Source organism: Theobroma cacao, chromosome 6 (genome assembly GCF_053813885.1).
Source record: "Theobroma cacao isolate CCN51 chromosome 6, ASM5381388v1, whole genome shotgun sequence".
NCBI classification, from domain to species: Eukaryota; Viridiplantae; Streptophyta; class Magnoliopsida; order Malvales; family Malvaceae; genus Theobroma; species Theobroma cacao.
This window is the reverse complement of record NC_142644.1, coordinates 27,915,053-27,940,221: the sequence shown is the minus strand read 5'-3', so window position 1 is coordinate 27,940,221 and position 25,169 is coordinate 27,915,053. Positions and strand designations below refer to the sequence as shown.

General features: G+C 36.1%; 6 protein-coding genes and 4 non-coding genes across 12 annotated transcripts; 3 read left to right on the top strand and 7 right to left on the bottom strand.

The window, feature by feature from the left end:
- Window positions 1-261: 261 nt before the first annotated feature.
- LOC18596574 (membrane protein PM19L) lies at window positions 262-1,499 on the bottom strand. Its single transcript, XM_007025140.3, has 4 exons — window positions 1,221-1,499; window positions 867-1,086; window positions 700-745; window positions 262-556 (listed from the first exon to the last, which is right to left on the bottom strand). The coding sequence occupies exons 1-4, from the start codon at window positions 1,345-1,347 to the stop codon at window positions 479-481; spliced, it is 471 nt and encodes a 156-aa protein (XP_007025202.3). The 5' UTR covers window positions 1,348-1,499; the 3' UTR covers window positions 262-478.
- Window positions 1,500-1,700: 201 nt separating this feature from the next.
- LOC18596573 (Pentatricopeptide repeat (PPR) superfamily protein) lies at window positions 1,701-4,441 on the top strand. The gene has a single exon (XM_007025139.3). The coding sequence runs from the start codon at window positions 2,084-2,086 to the stop codon at window positions 4,235-4,237; it is 2,154 nt and encodes a 717-aa protein (XP_007025201.3). The 5' UTR covers window positions 1,701-2,083; the 3' UTR covers window positions 4,238-4,441.
- A 149-nt stretch (window positions 4,442-4,590) lies between these two features.
- LOC148762252 (uncharacterized) lies at window positions 4,591-6,267 on the top strand. Its single transcript, XM_088807147.1, has one exon. It carries the CDS (start codon window positions 4,818-4,820, stop codon window positions 5,919-5,921), a length of 1,104 nt encoding a protein of 367 aa, XP_088663273.1. The 5' UTR covers window positions 4,591-4,817; the 3' UTR covers window positions 5,922-6,267.
- A 1,906-nt stretch (window positions 6,268-8,173) lies between these two features.
- Window positions 8,174-10,301, bottom strand: LOC18596571 (Ribosomal protein L32e). The gene is made up of 4 exons (XM_007025134.3): window positions 10,166-10,301; window positions 9,932-10,061; window positions 8,564-8,745; window positions 8,174-8,471 (listed from the first exon to the last, which is right to left on the bottom strand). The coding sequence occupies exons 2-4, from the start codon at window positions 10,019-10,021 to the stop codon at window positions 8,342-8,344; spliced, it is 402 nt and encodes a 133-aa protein (XP_007025196.1). The 5' UTR covers window positions 10,022-10,061; window positions 10,166-10,301; the 3' UTR covers window positions 8,174-8,341.
- LOC148762251 (small nucleolar RNA Z196/R39/R59 family) lies at window positions 9,125-9,210 on the bottom strand. Its single transcript, XR_016027256.1, has one exon. It is a non-coding gene; the product is annotated as a small nucleolar RNA Z196/R39/R59 family (small nucleolar RNA).
- LOC148762250 (small nucleolar RNA Z195/SNORD33/SNORD32 family) lies at window positions 9,275-9,351 on the bottom strand. The gene has a single exon (XR_016027255.1). It is a non-coding gene; the product is annotated as a small nucleolar RNA Z195/SNORD33/SNORD32 family (small nucleolar RNA).
- LOC148762249 (small nucleolar RNA U31b) lies at window positions 9,428-9,514 on the bottom strand. Its single transcript, XR_016027271.1, has one exon. It is a non-coding gene; the product is annotated as a small nucleolar RNA U31b (small nucleolar RNA).
- LOC148762248 (small nucleolar RNA U31b) lies at window positions 9,766-9,858 on the bottom strand. The gene has a single exon (XR_016027270.1). It is a non-coding gene; the product is annotated as a small nucleolar RNA U31b (small nucleolar RNA).
- Window positions 10,302-10,928: 627 nt separating the features above from the next.
- Window positions 10,929-16,869, bottom strand: LOC18596570 (16S rRNA processing protein RimM family). The gene is made up of 10 exons (XM_007025131.3): window positions 16,452-16,869; window positions 16,098-16,234; window positions 15,862-15,996; window positions 15,613-15,723; window positions 14,931-15,212; window positions 14,121-14,320; window positions 13,410-13,704; window positions 13,091-13,201; window positions 12,180-12,368; window positions 10,929-11,328 (listed from the first exon to the last, which is right to left on the bottom strand). Exons 1-10 carry the CDS (start codon window positions 16,642-16,644, stop codon window positions 10,984-10,986), a joined length of 1,998 nt encoding a protein of 665 aa, XP_007025193.3. The 5' UTR covers window positions 16,645-16,869; the 3' UTR covers window positions 10,929-10,983.
- A 2,092-nt stretch (window positions 16,870-18,961) lies between these two features.
- On the top strand, window positions 18,962-25,115 carry ML5 (MEI2-like protein 5). Of its 3 annotated transcripts, none has more exons than XM_088807340.1 (13): window positions 18,962-19,229; window positions 20,057-20,095; window positions 20,180-20,311; window positions 20,388-20,857; window positions 21,240-21,398; window positions 21,503-21,619; window positions 21,717-21,868; window positions 22,443-22,534; window positions 22,635-23,589; window positions 23,692-23,776; window positions 23,865-23,933; window positions 24,117-24,296; window positions 24,520-25,115. In XM_088807340.1, the coding sequence occupies exons 2-13, from the start codon at window positions 20,065-20,067 to the stop codon at window positions 24,640-24,642; spliced, it is 2,565 nt and encodes an 854-aa protein (XP_088663466.1). In that variant the 5' UTR covers window positions 18,962-19,229; window positions 20,057-20,064; the 3' UTR covers window positions 24,643-25,115. The 3 variants fall into 3 exon arrangements, with proteins under 3 accessions (XP_088663466.1, XP_007025190.3, XP_088663465.1); XM_007025128.3 differs by having other exon boundaries at window positions 18,963-19,229; window positions 20,052-20,095; XM_088807339.1 differs by lacking the exon at window positions 18,962-19,229 and having other exon boundaries at window positions 20,040-20,095.
- Window positions 25,116-25,169: the final 54 nt, after the last annotated feature.

Sequence of the window (25,169 nt, the reverse complement as noted above, 5' to 3'; positions counted from 1 at the left end):
ACCATGGTAGGCCTTGATTGACAACCTTGTAAAGTAAGAAACAAATGCATGCTGCCTCAACAAGAAAGATGTTCTTCTCTATGTTCTATGCGTAGGTCTAATATGGTCCTCCCCTGCCACTGTCATAAGGTTATTTAATTACAAAACACCATCTAAGTTATCCTTAAAGGACGCATTATTGTTTGCCGCCGTTTTGGGGCCAACGTGGGACGTTGAGAGAAGCATGTGGATTGAAAGAAACCTGGTCAATTGCGGCAGAAATTTCGAACTGAACTGTTTTATTACAGGTTTATAAAAGCCCAATCGTATTCACGCCCATCACACCACAACCAGAAACAGCCTTTGCGGCCTGTTTGTAATCTCAAGACTCGAAGGAATACAAAGAGAAAAATTCTTAGGGGTAAATATATATATATATATATATATATATATATATAAAAGGACACACCATGCATTAACCATTCGACTGTGTTATCATTTATACGCTACCGTGAATCGCTGCTATGTAAAAGAGCTGTGTAGCTGTAAGTATGATCAAGAATGCCTCCATTGTTCTCTGCAAAAATAGAGATTGTTTATGTTTAAATTTACCACATAAAACCATTAGCCAGCAAATTTATATATAACTGCAGTTTCGTTGATGGAATAAGCCGACATAGTTGAACGGACAACTGGATGAAAGCTGAATTTCATTCTTACCAGACGAGCATTCCTGATTTCAAGCTCAATTTCTTTGCAGGCAAATCTGCAAAAGAAAATATTCTAGTTAGTATAGAAACAAATTAGCATTTAATTCGGAGCTTGACGTCGTGAAAGTTTAAGTATATCAAAGCTTGTGTCTCAAGATGCCAGGGTTAGAGGCTGACCCCATGGCAAGTAAAGTAAGGGTCCAAGCAACGCCAGCAACTGAGGCTGCTGATGGCAAGCTATTGGCATTCCAGGAACGAACATGGTTTAAACCTGCAATCGCTGATGCTACACCAACAACTCCTGCTAGCAAAGCAAATGTCACGAAGAATCCGGTGGCAGCGTTGCCCATGGGGAAGTATATGGGTGAGAAATGCGCTGGGAGGTTGAAGTCGGGCCCTGCAAGTGTCGCATAGAGAAGCCAGCTTGAGTCTAATGACTACATTATATTTTAATATTTACTTATGTTAATAAGGTTACTCCTTCACTAATTGTATATCTGACAAAGAGTCAAAGACAGGAAGGTAACTTACCGATGATAAAACCATGATCAATTGCTCTATTCATGGCCCATCCACCAATGCCCAAAACAATGACGTACATGCAGAAATTAAGGAGCAAAAGAAGTGTAGCAACGGGTTTCAATTGAAGGTTGGCCATTGCCTTGTACTATCTGATGATGTTAAGATGAAAAGCTGTAGAAAGAAGAACGAGGTTTAGGAGTTTTTCAGGACTCTGAAAAGGTTTCTAAATTGCAGGAAAGCTTTGTCACTGGCACATGTGATTTGTGTCGATTGGAGGGTTATATATATGACATCAAATGAAGTGTTTGGTTCTTTTCTTGCTAAGGCTGCGGGTTCCAAAGAACTCTGGGGGGTTGTAAAGAGCATGCTTCATGTTCAAGGCAAGCCTTCAGAACATAAAAAGCAGAAAACCAGATTCTTGCTTGGTTCACATTTTCAGGTATTCTTTTTAAATGGTACATTCCTCAGCTAGGCTTTGTGCTGTAAGTTGTTCCCGGGAGGAAAAGTCATATTCTTATATTCTTTGCCAGTTGATGGAGGGCTGATTGGAAGTTCATCTGGACCCCCTTTCAGTCCCCATCGTGTCATCTGCTACATGGAAAGTGAGTGCCTTTCCCCTCCAAGCCAAAATCTTTCTTCTCGAGATTTAACTGCCCATCCATACCGTTCTCACAATTAGCTTTCATTAAATCAGGGGTTAACCCTGTTTTCTTTTTGTAAACAAAAAATCGATAACCAAAATATTTTCAAACAAATAAAATAACAATGGAACTCCTATACGAAGCCTTTCATTGACCATCAGGGATCAAGGGCATCAACGAGTGCCTATTATATCTTTGGAAGTTGCTTTGTTTTTCCTTTTGGTGACCGTTATGAACAAATGCAATGTCGAAATCTCGCGCGCATTTTTACAAAAAACCAAATATTCAAATACCCTTTTCGCCATCTCAATCTTCCGTCCCTTTTCTTCAACGAATGTTAAAATATTGTCGCAATCTTTCACTACGATTTCTAGTAACCCGAAATCACGCACCCCCAATTGTAAATTTTTACTCTCCGATCACCTAAAGAACCAAAGCTTAGACGAAGCTCGCGAGGTTTTAAACAAAATCCCGTTCCCTGGGGTGCATTTATACACCATGATGATTGATGGGTACGCGCAAAGTTATCGGCTTGATGATGCAATGGCACTGTTCGAGAAAATGCCGGTGAGAGATACCGTTTCTTGGAATTCAATGATTAAAGGGTGTTTGCATTGTGGGGATTTAGTTACGGCTAAGAAGCTTTTCGATGAAATGCCGGGAAGGAATGTTGTTTCTTGGACAACGATGGTAAATGGGTACTTGAAGTTTGGGAAAGTTGAGGTGGCTGAAAGGTTGTTTTTCGAGATGCCTGCGAGGGATGTCGCGGCTTGGAATTCGATGATTTACGGATATTTGAAATTCGGGAGAGTTGAGGAGGCAATGAGTTTGTTTCGGAAGATGCCTAATCGGAATGTGATTTCGTGGACTGCAATGATTGGTGGGCTGGATTATAATGGACGGAGTGATGAAGCTTTGGTTTTTTTTAAGAAGATGGTGGGTTGTGATGTTGAGCTGAGTTCAAGCACGTTTTCTTGCGTGTTAACGGCTTGTGCAAATGTGATTGCATTGCATTTGGGTGTTCAGACTCATGGTCAAATTGTTAAGTTGGGATTCTGTTTTGATGAATTTATATGTGCTTCGCTTTTAACTTTTTATGCAAACTGCAAGGAAATGGAATATGCTTGCAAGGTTTTCAATGAGAAATTGCATGGAAATGTAGTAATATGGACAGCTCTTTTAACTGGGTATGGCCTGAATCATAGGCATGAATCTGCATTGATGGTTTTTGGAGACATGATAAGAATGAGTGTTCTCCCAAATCAATCTTCTTTTACTAGTGCTCTGAATTCATGCAGTGGATTAGAGACTCTAGACAGGGGTAAAGAGATCCATGCTGTAGCCGTCAAGCTAGGTCTGGAAGCTGATGCATTTGTTGGTAATTCTCTAGTTGTTATGTATACTGTATGTGGGAATGTTAATGATGCTCTAGCTGCATTTAGTAGTGTTGATGAAAAAAATATTGTCTCGTGGAACTCAATTATTGTTGGATGTGCACAGCATGGTCAAGGCATGTGGGCTCTGACACTCTTTGGAAGAATGATACATGCTGAAGTTGATCCAGATGAGATCACTTTCACTGGGTTGCTCTCCGCATGCAGCCATTCTGGAATGTTGCAAAAGGGGAGACGCTTTTTTGAGTATATTAGTCGATATAAATCCACTGCAATGAAGCTTCAGCACTATGTTTGTATGGTTGATGTCTTGGGTCGATCTGGGAAGCTGGAAGAAGCAGAGGAGCTAATTAAAAATATGCAGGTGAAAGCAAATTCAACAGTTTGGCTAGCTTTGCTGGGTGCTTGCAGGATGCATTCCAACTTAGAAGTAGCTGAAAGAGCTGCAAAATCCATTCTTGATCTAGAACCACATTGCAGTGCCGCTTATGTTCTATTGTCTAATTTATATGCTTCTGCTGGTCGATGGAGTGATGTCTCGAGAATGAGAGTACGGATGAAACAGAGAGGAATTGTGAAACAACCAGGTTGCAGTTGGGTTACTGTAAGGGGAGTTCGACATGAGTTTGTTTCTGGAGATAAGTCTCATCCTTTCAGTGAAGAAATATATCAAAAGCTGGACTGGTTGGGAGGAAAGTTGAAAGAGTTCGGCTATGTGCCTGACGAGAGGTTTGCCTTGCATGATGTGGAGGATGAGCAGAAGCAAGAGATGTTGTCTTATCATAGTGAGAGGCTAGCCATTGCATTTGGGTTGGTTACTACTGCAGGGGGCAGCGCAATAACAGTGATGAAGAACCTTCGTGTATGCGGCGACTGCCATAGTGCCATTAAGCTCATAGCAAAAATTGTTGGGCGTGAGATCGTTGTAAGAGATTCTACACGCTTTCATCACTTCAAAAATGGCATCTGCTCTTGTGGTGATTATTGGTAGCAAATCACAGAGATTCTCATAGTTAGAACATTTTCATCTTTCAAAACAATTTTGGAGGGGAGGGGCTCATGTAACTAAGTAAAAGAAGGATTGAGGATTTTGTCGAGAACTCATGGATCTTGATGCATGGAAAAATACTATAGTTTTACTTGAAAGTGACCAATTGAGGAACTTGAAACTAAAGGTTTTAGTTTTACACAATAATTGTATTTGTTTTTAATACATCAGAAACAAAGAAAAAAATTAAATAAATTAAAAAAGGCCAATCAAAAGTCACCACGTATTAAAGTTGACCCCGAAATCTGTCTTGATAGTTGTCTCCCTTCCCTCGCGTTAAGGCGCGAAAATATTCTTCACTCTTTCTCCCCCTCCACTCTCGGCAACGGAAATCTCTCCCTCTCTGCAACCGTTTAGTCGAGTTAAAGCTTCTCTTTGGCGTTAGCTTCGTTAAATTAAAGCTATTTTCTTTCAGTGTAAGAAGCAGTAAAATCAGTGCACAATTCAGTCCCCGCAGGAACGAACTCGAATTGCTTTTTTTTTTTCTTTTTTTTTCCTTGTGGTAATCTCTTCCGTCAATCTAATGGCAAGCTCTCTGACATCGTCGGCATCATCATCATCATCGGGCATCCATCACACGGCGGAGAACGAAGGCGAAGAGGTCGAAAACAAAATTTCAGATCTGAATCAGCAGTGCCAGGGCCTAGGGCACGAGGTATCTCGATTAATTCTTGACAACGTAGAAAACAACGAGAAATTAATGTCATTAAAGCGTAGGATTGAAGAATTTAACCAAGGTGAAAGTCAACTAAATCGTGAAATTGAGCAACTTGAACGGAAAGTTCTAATGTTGATGCTTGAAAAAGGGTTAAAAGATGATAAACTGGAGAAATTTGGTGTTGAGGAAGAAATTGAAAAATGTGAGGTTTTGAAAGAGAAGAAATCGGAACAAAAGTTTTTGGATTTGACGCTCGAAATAGGGGAAAGCGATGATAAATTTAAAGATATGGGGATTGGTATTGAAGAAGCCAAGAAATGTGAAAAGGCTGAGGTTGTTACAGAGTTTGGAACTGATCTTATTCGGCCGCAAGTGAATCCAAGGGAATTAGTTTCGGAAAAGAAAGAGCTCGCGGAGAAGTTTGAAACGATGGGGAATGTGATTGATGAGGTTGAGTGGAGTGATGGTGATTCTGAAAATGAAATAAAAGAAGTGAATGTGAGTGATGATGGTGAGGGGGAGGAAGAGATTGGGGAGATTGGAGCGCGTGAATTGTGTAAAGAAATTGAGCTCTTGGAGGTGATGTTGGAGAGGGGAAGTTTTGGTTTGCTTGATTTGAAGACAATGATGGAAGAAGTAGAGGCTTTGAAAGGGCCGGAGAAGATGATGAGTGAAATGGAGGTGAAGATGGGGGAGTTGGAGTCTGGGTTGTCGGAGCTGAAGAGTGCTATTGTGGAGTTGAAGGGCAAGAAGAGCAAGGAATTGATGGGTTGGGTTACGAAAGAGGAAGAGAAGGAATTGGAGTGTGATGGACAGCAAGGGGTGAATGCAAGGAAGCTGAATTGGGGTTCAATTATGGCATCAGTTGGAGCTGTCGTTTTAGCTGCTGCTGCTGCTGTCATGCTTTTCACCGGACGCACTAGGAAGAAGGCTGCAGTGGAGAGGGGGAACAAGCAGAAAAGTGGTTAAACTTTCCTTCCTATGTACATCTGTGCTATTGGTCATGTTAGCCTTTTTTTTGTGTAGTGATTAGATTGCTAAGCAAACATGATGAGGGGATGTAGGAATGAATTGGGTTGTAAATCTAAGTAACTCTTTGTAAATATTTGCAGTCTTTAACTCCTTCATCAGTGTGCATTGTCGATCCCTATATTCAGGAATTTAGTTGTGGAAGCAGTTTTAATTTGCAATGAAGTCTACCAACTTATACCTATCAAATTTTCTGGTGTGGTTCATGTTGATAATTCATAGGCTTCGCTGTTGTCTTGCATTTCAGAGCACAAATAGCTGTAAATTGAATAGGGTTTATTCTGCACTGAAGTGTATTTTATTACTTGAGCAAAATTAGAGTAATTTTGTTTAGAGACAAGAGTAATCAAATAGAAGCTGGCAACTCTGGTGTTATGAACTTTAGGCCAAGTTTCATGTCATGGTTAAAGACATAAGAGAAGAAACAAGGGCCCGAGAACTCACTTCTGCACATACCATAAAATACTTGGTAATATAACTTATTGGCGATTTTGTACAAACAGCTACTCAAAAACCATAAAATTGCTTTGGCTATTGTTGAATTGGCCATCGTATATTTGTCTTGAATATGTTCCACATAAAACAAAGAGATAACATAACAGATATGCTAAGTACCTTCAGCACCTGCAACAAGGAACAGATATCAAGGATGTTATATTATCAACTGAGGGGATTTGATTGATGAACAAATTTTGCTTAGTGTAGAGGGTTTTGACACAAGGGTTTAGTTCCATATGCAACAATTATTACAGTGGGGGATTTGTATTGGATACGAGAGTCAGCATTCATAGTTTTGCAAAAAGAGCTAGACGCCACGGGTGCTATTTTAGGGGGTAAAACCCCCTTATAAGCTGATTCAAATGCAGGCAGCTAAAAGTTCCATCACTAAAAGTTTTCATCCAAGTTAGGTACATTCTCCAAGCTAATTCGGATCAGCTCAGCTGATATCCAACTTTATATGTGTAACTATGCATGCTCATGAGTTACTCTGACCTCTTGGGGAATGTATTGGGCCAAGCTATGACATTCTTTCTTGGTTTTCGATAGTATAGTACACGACATGCAGTTCCTCAGGAAACATCCGAAGTTGGAACTTAAAAACGTGCAAGTTAGGAGCTCAGATTCAAATCCTTACCAAAAGAAGAGGTATGTTTATGCATCGCAGGAATATTTCTTACTGTATGATATTCATAAGGTTCAAATTACTTGGTCGATGAAATGTTCTTCGCAGAAATGAGCTTGAAGGGTTTGGTCAAACAGTCCCTGTCTTGTTCAGTAGTGGAAGTGGTGGATGCAAACTTGCTGAAGGGAGTGGAGGAACATTATACTGCTAAACGATACATATGGAATTGGCCTTGGATTGTTCTGCAGTCACATGAAGAAAGAGAAATATTGTGGAAGTTGTGGCCATTCCCATAAAGATCAAATAAAGGCATCTAAAAGATGTTGGACTGTCAAATGAGAAGCCCCGCAAATTAGGTCTAGGAATATGGAACTAGTATATTTTAGCATTTCTTTTGTTTTTGAGCTCATCATGGTTCCACCCACCATACGAAATGCCAATGTGCTACAGAAGCAAATATTTAGTTTCGCAAAAGACATACACACAAGTTTGAAAGTGAGGGATTTTTTGTTTCTTTTGTATGTATGTGCATTGTATATACCTGTTACAGCCATCCAGGGACATCCAGACATTTGTAAACCAGTAGCTGTAGCTGGCTAATGCTGTTCTGAGCGACATTTTTCCTTCTTGGAGCTAGATATATGTGGGTTGTGCGGCTTAACGTGTCTTGACTTCAAGCAAGTAAAATGGGACAGAGACACAGTATGTACAATGGGTGTCTTGTTTTCCTGTGTTTGAACTTTTGCTTTCAAAATGGAACTTCGTTATTCTTGAACGTACTTAGCTTTGAACATCTTTGAGCTTAGCCGACGGGTCTGGCAACAAGAAGTTTGTTTCTGCATATAAATGTCACAAATCCCTTCTCAAGCTGAAGCTTACTTTCAAGTATAAACAGCTCAAACTAGTTGGGAATTTTGAATTAAAAAAGGCAGTGAATGATGTGGGATTAAAGCTTTCCGATAACTTCTCATTGAGCGCCCCTAAATTCATATACACAACACAATAGGGCGCAAGTATCAGTTATAAAAGCCAGCCTCATTGAGGTGCCAAGCCCCCTAGTTATAAGACAAACAGAAAAGGGTGATGACCCACAACTTCACATTAATACTTCACATTAATACTTAGAAAATATCATAAGCAAAATTGTAATGTGATTTGTCTAGAACACAAAATATCCAAAATTGATAAGAAAGTTAAACAAAGAAAGCTCATTACTAAACATAATTACTACAATGGCTTATTCATCCTCCTGGCTGCGCAACCTGGCAAGCTTGTTAGTGACAACAACATCAAGTTGAGCTGCTCTTTCAACAATCTCTTTTCTCTTCCTTGTGGAAACATCATGGGCAATCTCAGCACAGTATGTCCTAAGAAGGAACAAAAACAAATTAAGAACACATACATAAATGATAAACTTGGACAATAATGAATTACTCATTTTTGATAAGTTTTACAGTACCTGTTGTGCATCATCAACAGTTCAAGCTCTTTGATGTTGTGCACAACAAATTTCTTAAAGCCATTAGGAAGATAGTGACGAGTCTTCTTGTCTGAACCATAACCAATGTTGGGCATCAAAGTGCATCCCTTGAACTTTCTTCTTACACGGGAATCAATACCCTTTGGTCTACGCCAGTTTGTCTACCATTACACAGGGTAAACCATGATAAGTCAGATAACTTCATAAATTTCAAAATTAACAACAGAAAATGAAAATTGTGCATAAGAAAGAAGAAATAAAAACAGTAAGGATGTGAGCAGGGATTTAGTAACAGAAAGCTTGCAAAAGAAAAAGCTAACTGTGTCGCAAGACCTGTTCAGAAATTAGTATATGCCCTTAAAACGAAATGCCCAGCTACAAAAACATAAATCTGGACATCAGATACCATGGGCAAAAAACCTAAGCCTTTCCTTCAAGAAATCCTATTCCAAGGAGACAAAAAACATATAGATATTTTAAAAAAGCAAGCATATTAGGTACTTGCATCTATCTTGCAATATAAAATTCTGAGCAAAGATGTGCAATCTCAGCCGAAAGATGGTGATTATTTTATACAATCATCACAGAAAGATCAGGTCTGATGATTCATTACATCATAGATTGCAGTAAGTGACAAAAATAAAAAAAATAACTTTCAAATAGCCATTTAAAAAAAAACAAAATATGCAACAGAGATCAGATGGTAGTGCATGTTAATATTCATCATTCATATACAGAAATGGTGGATAAATATCCTCACACCTCCTTGCATATTTCAAAAGATCACAACCAATTCACAAATAAATATATAAAACTAAAATAAGAAAAGTTGGTTATAAAAATGGATCAGATAAAAGTGTTTAATACTATCACCATCTTCCATCAAGAGATGAAAGTAAGACTGGGTGTCAAACAACAATCATCATTTCCTTCCAACTTTTTAATAAGGCAAAACCATAAATATTAAATCGAAACTACCAAAAACAAGAATAAAAGAAAATTTACAAGACTCTTAATGCTAAATGGATCAGATAGTCGATCGCTACTGACTCAGCATATTGCATCTAGAAAGAAGCTAACTCAGACTGGGTGTCAAGATCCATCTTCATTTCCATATTCAAAGCCATTTAACAAAATAAAAAAAGGAGATTTTTTTAACTAATTTTGCAAAAATATAAGTGGAATCAGATAAAAATGTCAATCACCAACTTTGCATACGAAGACATTGATATATGCAAAGTAAGACTGGGGCGACAATTACTATCATCATTTTCCCTTCTTTAAAAAACAAAGCTCAAAATAAAATGGCTGAAAAAAAGAACAAAAATCATAGCCATGTTAATATACCTTGACGGAGATTTTGCGGTCGCTCTGGGGTCTCTTGAACTTCTTGACCCTCTTCTTCACGATCTTCTTACTTAGAAGCGGCACCGCCATTTCTTCTTATCCTTCTTCTTCTTCTTCTTCTTCTTACCTCCTTCATCATTAACAAAGACAGAAAAAAATTGTTACTTAAGTTGCCGGTATTTATAACAGTAAAAGAGATCTGAATAAGGAGAAGGAGGAGGGAGAGAGAATTACTGGAAACTTAGGGGTTTGGGATGGCCGGGGCGGCTTTGCTAACACGGATTGCGAAAGATTATATAGAGGTGTTGAGAGTGAAGGGTTTTAGGGTTTCTTTCAATTTTTAGGGTTTGTTCGAGAGATTAGAATAAATCGACGGTGGAGAATAGCATCCTGTTTTTTGTTTTTTATTTATATATTTTTAACTTTTTAAAGGTGGGCTTGTTTTGGCCCACTATCTTACTTCTTCAATTGGGCCTTCGGCTTCCTTTACTTCGTGGCCGGCTCATATTCATAATGATCTTTTTGTTTTTTACAGATCCAGCCCAATTAGCTTTGGTCTTTTTTAACATGATAATGAGAGATTTTAAATTCGAGTATCATTAAATCAAATATTTACCAAATTTTACTTTAATTCTAAAAGCATAAAAACAAACATGATTTATTCACAAATTAATTTAATATTTTCTTATTATAGAAGTTCACCAAACAATTATTAAAAAAAAAAACTAAATTAAATGGTAATGAACAAGACTTAGAATCCTGTTTGGTATCAAAGATGTACGTAACATAATGTGAATGAAAAAATTATACTGCAAGCGTTTGGACACAACAAATATTTTCGTGGGGATTTCACTTTCCATGCTCCTCCTCTTTCTTTTTTACTTTAGAATGTATGGACTAGAATTTCAACCATGATTTGGGGATTGGATTTTAGGCATTTCTAACAAAGCCACTTTCCCTAAGAGCCCCCAACAAAAGTGAAACAAAAGAAGGAAGGTAAGCAAAGGTCACATATGTATACTATGTGGAAAAGCAATAACTCTCTTTGTACGCTATTTTGTGATTTCCGTTACACAAATTTTACCCAAAGAACAGGCGTTTAAGCAACTAAATATTGTAGAATAAAACTCGTACGAGTTCGGTGAGGAAGGATCAACCTCAACCCACTCTTTCTCAACTAGCTCCACATGTGAATTCGGCTTTGCAACAGCATAGAATTGAAGTTTATGGATTTGTCTTGTCAACTTCTTCATTATGTCCATCGAGAATATCATGCCAAAACCTTCCTCGATATCCTCTCTATCTTTGAAAACTTGAACGCCGATATCTGCTTCCTTTGAGTTAACAAATCCAAGGAGCAGCGAGCTCCCACTGATATATCTTTCACCGCGGCATACCTGCAAGAAGCAAGTCATGCAGAAACAAGAATTAACAAAGAGAACACTACCAGAGAGCAGATTCTAGACAAGAATGTTAATGACATGAGCTTTGTATCATATGTATGTATGCATGTGCAAAAACTTGTTTGCATGAAGCACGCAGATGTTCAAGTGCTGATGTAGAAACAGATGACTTGCATCTTAGTTCCAAATTCCTGAGTTAAGTATGAAATGCAAAAGGGATGCGCAGAACATTCTAGTTAACAAGTTCACCGCAAAGACATACACATGCATGCAGAAGAACTGTAACACCACAGGACAATCAACTGAGAGTGACAGCTGAAGTTAATTATGCGATCATAGAACCAAATTTATGAACTAAGATCTTCCCCCACCATGTGGGATGTGGAGCATGACAATCAGACAACGCTCTTCCACAAGTTTGGAGCTTCTTCCTCATAGAATATAACATTTCATTATCTTTCGTCCACACAAGATTGAAACATAAAAAGAACAGATTTTCTACAGCACTTTCTGAGTTGGAAGCATATCTAAAATGCTTTCCCTGTTCTACCATCTGACACAATACAGTTGACTTAGATATCAACTTCACTACAGTGACTGGTAATAGACTACAGCCAAGAAAATTGACTACATGCACCTCTATTTTGTGGCCACAAAGACTGCCTTTGGACATGATTCAAGAGTCTCTTATGATTATTTTGGAGCATTTGTAGCAAAATAGATGTCTTAAAATTTAGAAAAGCATCAATAAAACATTTTAAAGTATAACCCCATTCTTTTACATGGAAAACAAGACTGACACGAGATAGAACATGACTAATTTAAACAATAATGAAGCTTCTAACCTGGATATACTCCACACTCATTCGGGCAAGATTCTCTGCAATATCATTTGAAGAAAGCAAGCTAATGACTCCTCCAGATCCAACTGGTGACTGCAATATCTCCCAAGGTGATTTCATCAAAATCTTATGCCTGTTCTGTTCCAGCAAACTGCTAACAACTGGCAGCTTCTCTTCTTCCAAGAACCAAACCTGTAATTTGGTTGAATGGTAAAAGACGCTCGTACACATAGAATTGTCACACACATTGGATAAAATTAAGTACTTCACATTCATCATTTTTAATTCATATATATTAAAATAAACAGGATTACAAGCATGACTGCTAGGACCTAGTCCGTGGATTCCCAAACTTACGGATTTTATCAAAGATTATCTCCAACTCCGCAAGAATCCAAATGGAAAACAATTAGTGGAACATGCAAGCAATAAAAATAAAAAGCCATGCCTTTTCAAAGAACTGAATTTCCAATTTAAAAAGTTAATGAAGTCAAGTTGAAGATTGAAATGAGAATTTCACCCAGGGAACAGGGGGATTTGACCAAAACTTAAACTCTGTAATTGTGTAAGAATAGTTGGATTTTATCAAAACTATGAAACGTTGAAACATAGGGAGTCTTAGGAGATTTCATTTACTGAAGCTCAAACCTTGATTCCTGAAGTAGAAGGCAATAACTCCTTCTCCAAAATGTAAGTTATATAATCTAACAAGCAGACATAACTCTAATTCCGTTACACTCAGGATGGGGAAAAGAAAGAAGAAGAATATATTGGAAACAATCGCTATTCATGCTGAAATGTGATAGCAAAACTTTCAACCTGTAATGAACATTACATATATCTTTACTCAGCTAGTGTTTTAGCCTTCTAGGTCATCCACAGTTCGGAAGCAATTCAATGAAAATAAAACTGACCTTTTCAGGGTCAAACCCAAAATAATTGTTACTTAAAAATAGCTTCTCCATAGAATTGATTTCATCAGCTGGGCAAATCAAAACCAGTGGCACTGATAAACGATATTCTACCTGCAAGCAACAAATAAATAGGCTTTAAATTCATGAATTGGAGCTTAGTATGATTCAAATTTTTTAAAGCATAGAATTGCAGAAAACAATGAGCATGTTATTCTAAGAGCAGTAGCTTATAAATGAAAGTTTTCATTTGCATCAATCAGTGACAACTGACAAACTAACAAAAAAATTTCCCAAATGAAAATTCTAATCTTAGTACCACCTTCACAAACCTCTCATCATTGCAAAGCAATGTCTGAAGGAAGGATGTTTCTGAATTCTCCATGCTTACTGAGAAAGCAAGACTAGGGTCATATTCTTTCCCCTGGTTCCTCTGGTCACTCATATCTAAAACAAGAGCAACTTTGCCCTTAGAAACAAGATGGAGTGCCTTTTCCTGCAAATTGAAATTTGCCCCCAGCTTCTCTTCACTTGTGCATGGAGTAAAGCATTTTTCTGATATCCTCAATCTATTCCTTACCAGCATAGTTCCAGTGAGTGATTCAGTTATACTCCATCTGGTTCAAGAAGTAATTCAGAAGCAAAAATTTAATAAGTTTGGTGCCATTGTAGATCACCCTCACCTTTCAGATAAGGCCTTCCTAGTTATAAGTGGAGTTTAAGCTGAAACAAAATTATCTTTTTGCATTATATTTGAAGAGAAAAGAATATATGATCAATTGATTGAACAATTAAAGAGAAGGTTTGATGCGTGTAAAGTGAGAAAACATCAATCAATGTTATTGAAAGGTTATTGATAACTGAACCAGGCCCCAACAAGCAACAATATTCAACTACTTATTGCTGCAGACAAAAACTCGACATGTACAAAACAAAAATATTTTCCAGCCTGAACCATAACTAGGCTTGCATCCTTAATTGCTATACAGTGTATAGAGTTTATACATTATATATAAATAAATAAAAACTTCACCTCTTTGAAGCTATCTCAATATTTTGCAATGCCTGCTGAAGCAATTTGGAATTAACACTGAGAATCTGATCTGCAAGTAAGCTTGTTTCAGACTTCTCTCCAAATCTAAACCCATGAAATATATGTTGTTGCTCCATTTCACACAATTTCTTTTTTGCAGCTATTAAGCGTTTTTGATGCTTTTTCCTTTCTTTCCATTCCTGAAATATGTCAAAAGATGCTCAATACAAGACCCTGACAGATACAATCATGTAAACTTTGAAAATATGAAAAGTACAGCAGCATCATGAATCAAGAGAAGAGGTTGAGAAGATGAGCATATAAAGCAGCCACAAATGCATACACAGGGTGACTTAAGACGAATTTAAAGAAATTAACATCAAATATACCAGGATAACAAAATTTCCAGAACCACGCTCTGAACAGACATACAAAGTTCAGTGATTGCATCAGAGATGTAACACAAAGTCCAACTTTAAGATACAGATATATTGCAAGAAAGGAATAGCTCCTAATAGCTGAATTTTGAAATCACCAAACTTGTGGTTAAAGATGATACTCCAAGCAGCACAACAATAAACAGAAGGCAAGCAAGCAACAAAATATACATGCCCCAAATAAAAAATCTGAATAATCATACATGAAAATGAAATATCTACTTAAATAAGAAAATGGAGGAATAGAAGAAGAAGAAATGCAAGAAAGGAGGTCTCAGCTGACAAGACTATGAGCAGGCAGAATAATATTTAAGAAGAAATCATGCAAACAATGAAAAATAAATCAAGTAGAGTACAAAAGAGTATGGCTTACAAGTTGGCGCCTTTCTTTCTTGGACCTCTCATCAGAGCGTACATTCAACTCAAGGAGTCCCTTTGGAGGTGTGATCTGCATTTCTCTTCTAGTCAAATCAACATTAGGAACGATTTCCTCAACAAAAGGTACCCAAACAAGGGGACCAGCATCACCAGATTCTGTCGAATTAGACCCACTTCCATTAGGCATAAGTACAGATGATTTGAGCATGACATGTAAAAGATCACTAGCTCCACTATTGAAAACATTAACAACTGTTCCCACAACTTGACCAGTTTCCTGAAAGCAGGCAATACAAACAAATCTTCAATAATCCAAACATTGCCAATCATAACTAAAATGAACAAAAACAAAATTAAACAATAAGGTCATCCAAAAAATTGAGAAAAAAAAAAAAGTTGATTGAAATGCACAGATAAATCAATACACTAATATGGGTACGAAAAATTACTATAAGAAGAATGATTAGACAAATTCAACAATGAAGCTGTGTTGAAAGGTCGGTTTCCCAATTCGCTATGGAAAAATTATTGTCTGACCCTAAATATAGAAACAAAAGAAACTGTTCATAGGTAAATGAACAAATACAAAACAATAACAGAAACAAAATGATGCTTTTATGGAAGTTAACAAATTGGTGTATGTAATATAAGGCCTGATGAGGCAATAAATACATTACCTTGAGAATGACTCTCATTCCAACAAGATCACGAGTATAAAATTCACCTTCTTCCAAGCGTGGCCTATCTTCTTCCTCCGCCAATAAAGTTGAACCTACAAGTTGGCTAGCCTGAACAAAAACTTAAAAATGTTTAATCAGACGAAAGTGAAAGCAAGCATCAAAGTCGAAAGAGAAATTTACAGGAAAGGGGCAAGAATACTTAAGACGTGAATAAATGTAAAAAACAATCTTCTCTACTCATCTCACCTGGTCCACAGTTTCAATCCCACTGAACCTAATTATCCAACTCTTCCGTCCAGGATGTTCCTTTCCTTCAATAAGCTCTACTTCTTTAATTGTTTCTTTACCTGAAACTTGTTGCCTTAACCATCTTCTCCCAGCCTGGAAAGCACCAATTTTCAAAAGGGGACAAAAAAAAAAGAAATTTTTAAGGACATTAACCTAATTCAAAGGTCAAAATGTTTCGTACGAACATGTCCTACCTTGCAAAACCGCAATTCAGGAAAATCAGTTCTGGGTTTTATACAAATCTCTCCTTGTAGCCCATGAACACTGGATAGGAACCCAATTTCAACAAAACCAGACACATTCTTGCTAGCTTCAATCATCTCTTCGGTAGCTGAAGTAGCCAACGTAATTATCTCAATATTCATAACAATTCACCAAGAAATGGAAAAAAAAAAAACATGTGTGTATTGAAACTCAAAACGCCGCAAACAATTAAAAAGAAGTGAAACACAAAAACCCAATGCGTAAGAAACAAAAACAAGCAAAACCAATTATAAACAACCCTTCAATTTATCGAAAACTGAACAAAAATCTAAAATAAAATTTACCAGTGCTGTGCAGAGGAGAAAGGCCATGGCGGCCACCATGGAAACGATTCAGTGACAAGCGGAGCCGAGGGGAAGCAGACAAAGAACGAAAGCAGCGGTTTCTAAAGGGAGCTGTGAGAGGAAGGCGAGTGTAAAGAGAGGTTGGCGGCGAAGAGATTAGGTTCGAAGAACAGAGAAGTGAAGCCTTTTGCATCTTTCGTTCTGTTCACTTCTTTTTAGTTTCAGTTGAACTGTTTAAAGTCAGCTAACAAGTAATAACGAGAAACCATCAAAACAACACGAGCACGCCGCACGAGGGTCATTCATCAAGCATTGTTCCACCGGATAATTGTAAGACAAAATATCAAATGAGGTTTTGGATTTTCATAATTTCACCTTTATATGAAATTACTTTTCATTATTTTCATAAAGCAAACAACTTCTTTTTTAAGTTGTGATTGCTTGTAATGGAAAATTGGTTTTAGAAAGCTAGAATTGACCAAAATGAACTAAAGAAAATTGATGGTTTATAACATAGATATTAAATAAACTAGAATATTCGGACCGCATATACTTTAAATAAAAAAGGGTATTTTATTAATGCCACCAAAGTAGATTAATCAAATGTCACTTTATACCAACTTTACACGAATTGTTGGTTATAATAATTTGATCATATTATATCCCATTAATGACAATATTATTCAACACTATGCTGTTGATTATGACCCATTAATATATATTTATATATGTATATAGTTTATGATTATAAGTTGCACATAGAGCCTGTTTGGTTTAATTTTTTTTAATTTAAAAGCTATTATGAAAAATAATAATTTTTAAAATTAAGCTATCTGTTTAGTAAATTTATTTTTATAAATTCTTTTTTATAAATAAGTTATTTAAAAAAAAATTATATAAGTTATAATTTAGATTAAAATTACCATAAAAGATATTTACTAAATAATTTTCTATTAATCATAAATTCTTTTATTTATAATGAAAAAAAAGTTATTTTTTTATTTATAAAAGGTGTAAAAAGTATTTTTATATAATATAAAATTTATAATTAATAATAAATCATAAAAATGAAAACAAATACTGTTAGAATTATTTTTAATATATGAGGATATTTTTGAAATAAAAAAATTCTCTTAAAAATAGACGTATTTTTAAAAAAAGAAGAGAGAAAGCTCCTCTATAGAGTTTTTTCTAAAACTTTTTTTTTTCAAAATTTTATTTAAAAAAAAAAGCTACTTATTTTTTTAAGAGTTTCTCTAAATTTTTGTTTGGTCTGATTTTTACTTTTAAAAAATAGATAAGTTAAAAAAAAAATCAAGCCAAACAAGCACATAGCAAAAAAAACCATTCATTTAAGATAATTTATCTTTTTGGTGCCCTCTCCCTCTCTCATGGCATATAATTTACACGTTCAATACTTCTTAAATAGAAGAGTATAAGATCTGAAAAATTCATAAATTATTTTTTTAAAAATAAAATAAAATTTTTATTTTTATTATGTATAATTAAATTTAAATTAAATAATTTTTTAAATAATTAAATAATTATTATTAATTAAAATATCACTCGTCGTTTTATATCATATGGTATTTTCACTATATATATCAACGTCATATCTCATATGAATATAAAATAAAAATTTATATTTTGATTAAATATGAGTTAATAGTTAATTATAAAGATTTATTACAACCGAGCATTTGACTAATTAGTTGATGCATGATTTTTTTACTTAAAAAATAAAGTTCGACCTTTTCTCTTAATTATTAGAAAAAATTATAAGAATTTATTTAAGTGAAAATAATCATATGAGTATAAAATAATAATTAATATTTTAATTGAGAATAAATTAATCATTAATTATAAAAATTTATTTGATTTAAAATAAAAAAAAAACTTCATTAAAGATAATGAAAGAATAAAAATTTATTTAAATTTTTTTTAAAATTCAAGGAATTTTCTTCAAACATGATGTCAAAGGAAAAAAATCTTTTAAATTAATTCTTTGAGAAAAATCTTGTAATTTAATTTTTAAAGTAATTGAAATTAATAGACGAACATTTTTGACTTAGAAAAACCTGCAGTGCATAGTGTGAACAGACAAGTGCTTATCCGGGCAATTAATCACGCCACCTCAGCCTCACGCTTTAATTAATACATTATCCATGTTACAAATTTAAGTAAAATCCAAAATATATTTTTGTTTATTTATTAATATTCAGAATTACCGCTAGATAAGTCCAAGAATGTGTAGTATCCACGTCATCCTTATTTATCCCCACAATCCCACCAACCTAGTTTCGATGGCAATTTTGCAATTCCACCTCTTCCCGGAGGTCAAACCCCGGATTCAACCCTATCCACATAGTAAAAAAAAAAAAATTCCAACATTTCTTTTTTTTTTCCTAAACGTGATTTTGGAACCAAAAACATATTTAAATACGGTTAAATCCCCACATTCATAACACAATTCCTGCCCTTTCTCTCTCTCTCTCTCTCTCAATCATTCTGTGCTCTTTTAACTCCACTCGTCCAATCATCATCACTTGCAATTTTTTTATCTTTTTATTTTTATTTTTCCACAAAGAAAGCCATTAAGTCTTAAAGAGAGAAAGCAAAGAACTCTTTAGTACAAAATTCTCTCTCAACACGTCTCTCTCTGTTCTTGTGTGTGATCGTGGCAGAGAGCCTTCTCTTGAAAATCAGTTAATGATTTTTCTCTTCTTTTCTTTTTGTCATATAGCCTTTTAATCGTCACTCTCTTTGAACCTCATTCAGGTAATTGTTTCTGTCTTTTTCTTTTTCCTATTCAATTCAATTTACTGTCTGGGTGGGCTTATAGATGATTATATTTGAATTTCAAAGTTAATAAATTCATTTTTGGGTTCAATGTGAATTGGGTTTTTTTTCCTTTTTTGAGCAAGTAAGTTTGAGTCTGATATATTACAGTTGGTATCCCTTTTTCATTTCCTTTCTAATAAATTCTCTGGCTTTTGTTTGTCTTTTGAGTTTGTCATTAGATAGCATATTGGTTTTTATGATGTTGGATATTAAATAAAAGTTTATTAGTAGTGTATTATTATTGTTCAAAATACTTAATTTTCAGCTGCTATTTTTTAATATTTATTTATTAGTGCCTTTTTGGACCTTTTTGAAATCTTGATTGTGCTTAAGTATTTTTTTTCTTTGAATCTTTTTGGACTTTGGATTTAAGAATGGGTCTCACTTTTTGATAATGAAGAATTTGGATTGGAACTTAGGTGTAATGATTCATGGAAAAAGATAAAAAGATAAAAGACTTCTGAATTTCACTGGAAATTTGAATTCTAATCTGAAGCCTTGCACTTATTTAGACATAAAGTTTTGGATTTTATGTGATATTATTAATATTATTATACCATATGCCATTGTTTGGGTTTCATAAAAAAGTTCATTATGCAGGTTGTTGGTTCTGACTTTATATTTAACTTTCCATGTTCCCTTCGGAATATTTTTGAGATTGTCTGTTTCTTGCCATTCTTAGTAGTAATTTGGTTGTCAAGTGTACATGCGCTATGTCTCATAAGATTGATGTATATTTTATTCCCTCGTTCTTGGCAGAAAAGGCGATGCAATGAAGCCGTCTGCTAACCATCTGGCTTCAGGTAATTTCACAATTGTCATAGTATGCTGCCAATAGACCAAGTGTGTTTTCTCATTTCTGATCTTGTTAAACACGTGCGATGTAGGCCCTACCAAGGTTCCAATGGCAAATGACTCTAAGGAAGTCAAAAGCGCATTATCTGGTTCTGATGCGTACCATACCTCAAGTGATGCTACCCTTTTTTCTAGCTCATTGCCTGTTCTTCCACATGAAAAGTGTAAGTGTCAGCTGTTGTTTAAATACTAATACCTATTGTATTAAGGAAAGTCTGACCTGATTTTGGCTGTATGCAGTGAACTTAAATGATACTGATCATACTTATCAATCTCTTGATGATATCGCATCTGGTTTAAATAACCTCCATCAAGATGTGGAGGGCAATGATCCACTTGGAGACATCGAAGCTCATGCACTTGGAAGCTTGCTTCCTGATGATGAGAATGAGCTTTTAGCAGGCATTATGGATGATTTTGACTTGAGTGGGTTGCCTAGTTCATTGGAAGATTTGGAGGAGTATGACCTTTTTGGTAGCGGAGGAGGTATGGAATTGGAAACTGATCCACAAGAGAGCCTGAACATTGGTATGTCAAAAGTGAGTCTCTCTGATGCTGCTGTTGGAAATGGCATTCCCCATTATGGTCTTCCAAATGGTGTTGGAACCATCGCTGGGGAACATCCATATGGAGAACATCCTTCAAGAACATTATTTGTTAGGAATATAAATAGCAACGTGGAGGATTCAGAACTAAGAGCTCTTTTTGAGGTAATTGATGCTTAAAATTCTGTCTGATGTCATTCCTTGACAGCACCTTCTTGGGGATGGCGGTCAAAGTGCATCCTGCTTTTGGAAATACTTTTATTATTTTTTACCCTCATTGATATATGAATTGCTGGAAATTGTAATACAATGGTCTTAGAACCAGAAATGCAGGTTTTAGATGCTGGAATTGACTGAGTAATCTGAACTGGAAACCTTCCAGTTTTCAAGTTAAAAGTATTGTGTAGAGTAGTTTAGAGTTGCAGATGTATGTTCTCTTAATTTTTGGAATGCAACTTTGAGTTATTAGACTACGGTTATTGATCCAAACCTGTTGTTTCGTTCTATCTCTTTTGATCTGAGTGCTACATGTTTTTTCCTTCTGCAGCAATATGGTGATATTAGAACTCTGTACACTGCATGTAAACACAGGGGCTTTGTGATGATATCTTATTATGATATTCGTTCTGCTCGAACAGCTATGCGTGCGTTACAGAACAAGCCACTAAGACGGAGGAAACTTGACATTCACTTCTCAATTCCTAAGGTTTAAAGCATTTTTAATCTCAAATAATTTGTTTTGCCTCAGTGTTGTTATTATTAACTGTTTTTTCCATTTTGCTTTTTACTACCAACCCTATACGACACCAGGATAATCCTTCAGAGAAGGATATTAATCAAGGAACTTTGGTAGTTTTTAATTTGGATCCATCAGTTTCAAATGAAGATCTTCGTCAAATATTTGGGGTTTATGGCGAGGTTAAAGAGGTGATTCTTTTTTCTTTTTCAAAATTGTTTCCTTGCTTCAAACCTGAGACTGCATGTTTAACATTTCTGTAATGCTTTATTCATCACATAAAAGCAGATAAGGGAAACACCACACAAGAGACACCATAAGTTCATTGAATTTTATGATGTTAGAGCTGCAGAACAAGCTCTTAAGTCTCTGAATAGGAGTGACATAGCTGGTAAACGCATTAAGCTTGAACCTAGTCGCCCTGGAGGAGCTCGTCGCAAGTGCGTATATCCTATACTCGATTATTCTGTTTTAGAATTTGTTATTTTTTTATTTGATAAATCATGTTTTCCCTCTGGAAGAAGTTCTTCCTCATATTGTTTGGCATAGCACTGGAGCATGCATTTTTCTGACTGTGACCTCATAGTGTTGTTCTATTTGCTATTCTACTGGTAGTAGGGCATGAAAGCTAATCTTTTTCTGCCTGTGTGGGCATATTTTGCAATAGTGTTAATTTTTCATGTATATGCATTGATAATAATTGGAAGAAGTAAACTAGTGTAGATTGAAAATGGAAGCACTATAAGGAAATAGAAACAATCAGAACTACTGTGGTCATGGCCATGTGGGAGTGTAGTTACATGGATCCTTTATCTCGGGTGCTGCATGCTAGACATTACTAACATTTTGAATTTTTTATTTTTATTTTTATTTATTAAAAAAATAATGTTAAAACTCTCTTCATTCTGCATTTAGTCTCTATTAAAATTTGTTTGTTTGATTCCTTTCTTTTGTTGTTTTTCGAACTATATCAATGATGAAAATTTTTGATTGATTATCCTTTTTGAATTGTAGCTTGATGTTGCAACTGAATCAAGAGCTTGAACAAGATGAATCTCGGGGTTTCAGACATCAAATTGGTTCCCCAATAGCCAATTCTCCACCAGGTAGGGCTATTGGAGCAACATTCTGTCATATGTGTGCATATGCTTCGATTGTGTCTTGGATTTATCTTGTAAACTGAGGATGTTGCGATATTCATGACAGGTACCTGGGCCCAGTTTAACAGTCCTATAGAGCATAGTCCAATGCACTCTCTTAGTAGGTCCCCTGTTTTCAGGACCATGAGCCCAACGACTACCAATCAGTTACCTGGTCTGGCATCTATACTGCATCCTCAAGTGTCAAACTCCATGAAAGTTGCACCTATTGGCAAGGACCAAGGGAGGGGTAGTCATGTAGAGTATTCGTTTACCGGTACAAATTCAACCCATGCAGCTGGGTTTCAACTTTCCCATTCATTGCCAGAGCCAAAGCTGAGCCAATACCATGGAACCACATCTACTTTTGGTCCATCAAATGGTTCGAGTGTGGAAACATTATCTGGGCCACAGTTTCTTTGGGGAAATCCAAATTCATATACGGATACCAACTCTTCAGTCTGGCAAACATCATCCTTGGGGCCTCCGTTCTCATCCAATGGAAAGGGCCATGGCTTTCCATACTCAGGTCGGCAAGGATCTTTCTCAGGCTCATCCCAGCACCATCATCATCATCATCACATTGGATCTGCTCCATCTGGTGTTCCTCTGGAAAGGCACTTTGGTTTCTTCCCAGAATCATCAGATACTTCATTTATGAGTTCTGCTGCTTTTGGAGGCATGGGTGTGGGCCACAGTGATGGTGGTTTTATGGTTAATATGGGTTCTCGTGCTGCTATTAGTTCAGGTATTAGCATTCCACGGAATGTGTCTGAGAATGGTTCATCAAGTATGAGAATGATGTCTTCACCTAGGTTGAGTCCTGTATTTTTGGGCAATGGCCCATACCCAGGACTAGTACCTAATGGTATGGAGGGGTTAACTGAGCGTGGGAGGAGCAGACGGGTTGAAAATAATGGGAACCAGCTGGATAACAAAAAGCAGTTTCAGCTGGACTTGGATAAAATTATTAGTGGCGAAGATACTCGGACAACCCTGATGATAAAAAATATTCCAAATAAGTGAGTCCAACCTCTATAATCCTCTGCATTATCAATACCGATCGATATATTTGAAGTGCTGATGCCTTTTCTTGACAATCTCAATTTCATAATGATCCTCAGATATACCTCAAAGATGTTGCTGGCTGCCATTGATGAAAATCACCGGGGGACTTATGATTTTCTCTATTTGCCCATTGATTTTAAGGTAATTACTTTGGGGTTGTGATGGACAGTTTAGATCATCTTTCTTCAAATTCAATTGCAATTGACAGATTTTCCCATTTGAGGTGCAGAATAAGTGCAACGTGGGCTATGCCTTTATCAATATGCTATCTCCTTCGCACATTGTTCCATTTTATGAGGTTATATTTTTTTATCTTAAATTTTTTCAACCTTTTGTCTCTTAGGTGCATTTAGGACTGATCAGTTTAATGTTTTCTCTTAATTAAAAAATGTGTGCTTATTATTAAAGAGAAGGGCTAGCTTGTTACTGAAGCCTTGGAATGTTTTCAATGGACTCAATTATGTTAACAAATCTTGTGCAGGCATTTAATGGAAAGAAGTGGGAGAAGTTTAATAGCGAGAAAGTTGCTTCTTTGGCATATGCTCGAATCCAAGGAAAGACAGCCCTTGTTGCCCACTTCCAGAATTCAAGCTTGATGAATGAAGATAAGCGCTGCCGCCCGATTCTCTTTCACTCCGAGGGCCCAGATGGTGGTGATCAGGTAGCATTGGTATTCATAATTCTTCTGTTGTAGTATTACCCATACGTGGAAATTTCCTTGGCATGCATCTTTTTTCAGTACTTTGAATGAGTGTGACTTGAAATTGATTCTTTATAAATCAGTTTAATTATCAGATGGCCTTTCTTATTCAAGAGTTGGTCTGATACTCACACACACAAGTTTCATTAATATAATAACAATTACTCTCTTTCCTTTTGTGTAGAGCATCCCAGAACATCTGCACTCTAGTTTGAATATCATCCGCCAGCCAAATGGGTCTCACTTGGGTGATTCTTCAGGTAGCCTTCAAGAGAGAGATGTTGGTGAGGAGCCAGAAACATTTTAACAGCATATTGGAAGGAGATTGCCCTCGTACCAAATTCTTTGGGGGCAGTGAGTGCTAACTTATGCGTACATGCTCAACTGTATAAACATAGGAAGAGGTGAACCACCTATAACAGGATGCAGATTTTGTGTAGTCTGACTCTTAAGTAGTGGAGCGTTTGAACCAGTATGGTGCTTTGTGGTTTGTGAACAGATCACCGTCTTATTTTTTTGCATTTGAGAGGATGTTACAGGATTCTGCATGATTAATTCTGCCTTTCCTCTCTGTTTTGGGTCTTTTGTGGTGTTTAGGTGAGCTGGAATTGGATAGTTTAAATATGCAAATATAATGTCTATATGTCAAAATGGATATGTGTTGTGAGAGTTGAGATTTTGAGGGTTAGGGATGTAACATTAGTGTCATTCACAGAAAATTGTATAGTGCAACATACAGACTTTGTTTTTATGAATCACATGTTTTGGTTTTCTACAAAATGTATGTTAATTGATGATATTAGACTTTGCATGTATGGTGACAGCATGTTTGGC

What these genes read in the sequence shown, in the direction of transcription:
- LOC18596574 (XM_007025140.3), bottom strand. Translation starts at nt 1,347, where the DNA reads ATGGCCAACCTTCAATTGAAACCCGTTGCTACACTTCTTTTGCTCCTT. An exon ending in TGATCATGGTTTTATCATCG is followed by an intron (nt 1,087 to 1,220) that starts GTAAGTTACCTT and finishes CGACACTTGCAG; the next exon opens with GGCCCGACTTCAACCTCCCA. An exon ending in AAATCAGGAATGCTCGTCTG is followed by an intron (nt 557 to 699) that starts GTAAGAATGAAA and finishes CTATTTTTGCAG; the next exon opens with AGAACAATGGAGGCATTCTT.
- LOC18596573 (XM_007025139.3), top strand. Translation starts at nt 2,084, where the DNA reads ATGAACAAATGCAATGTCGAAATCTCGCGCGCATTTTTACAAAAAACC.
- LOC148762252 (XM_088807147.1), top strand. Translation starts at nt 4,818, where the DNA reads ATGGCAAGCTCTCTGACATCGTCGGCATCATCATCATCATCGGGCATC.
- LOC18596571 (XM_007025134.3), bottom strand. Translation starts at nt 10,021, where the DNA reads ATGGCGGTGCCGCTTCTAAGTAAGAAGATCGTGAAGAAGAGGGTCAAG. An exon ending in ACCGCAAAATCTCCGTCAAG is followed by an intron (nt 8,746 to 9,931) that starts GTATATTAACAT and finishes GTGTAATGGTAG; the next exon opens with ACAAACTGGCGTAGACCAAA. An exon ending in CTGTTGATGATGCACAACAG is followed by an intron (nt 8,472 to 8,563) that starts GTACTGTAAAAC and finishes GTTCCTTCTTAG; the next exon opens with GACATACTGTGCTGAGATTG.
- LOC18596570 (XM_007025131.3), bottom strand. Translation starts at nt 16,644, where the DNA reads ATGCAAAAGGCTTCACTTCTCTGTTCTTCGAACCTAATCTCTTCGCCG. An exon ending in CTGAATTGCGGTTTTGCAAG is followed by an intron (nt 15,997 to 16,097) that starts GTAGGACATGTT and finishes GGTGCTTTCCAG; the next exon opens with GCTGGGAGAAGATGGTTAAG. An exon ending in ATGATGAGAGGTTTGTGAAG is followed by an intron (nt 13,202 to 13,409) that starts GTGGTACTAAGA and finishes TGTTGCTTGCAG; the next exon opens with GTAGAATATCGTTTATCAGT.
- ML5 (XM_088807340.1), top strand. Translation starts at nt 20,065, where the DNA reads ATGAAGCCGTCTGCTAACCATCTGGCTTCAG. An exon ending in TGCTAACCATCTGGCTTCAG is followed by an intron (nt 20,096 to 20,179) that starts GTAATTTCACAA and finishes CGTGCGATGTAG; the next exon opens with GCCCTACCAAGGTTCCAATG. An exon ending in TTCACTTCTCAATTCCTAAG is followed by an intron (nt 21,399 to 21,502) that starts GTTTAAAGCATT and finishes ATACGACACCAG; the next exon opens with GATAATCCTTCAGAGAAGGA.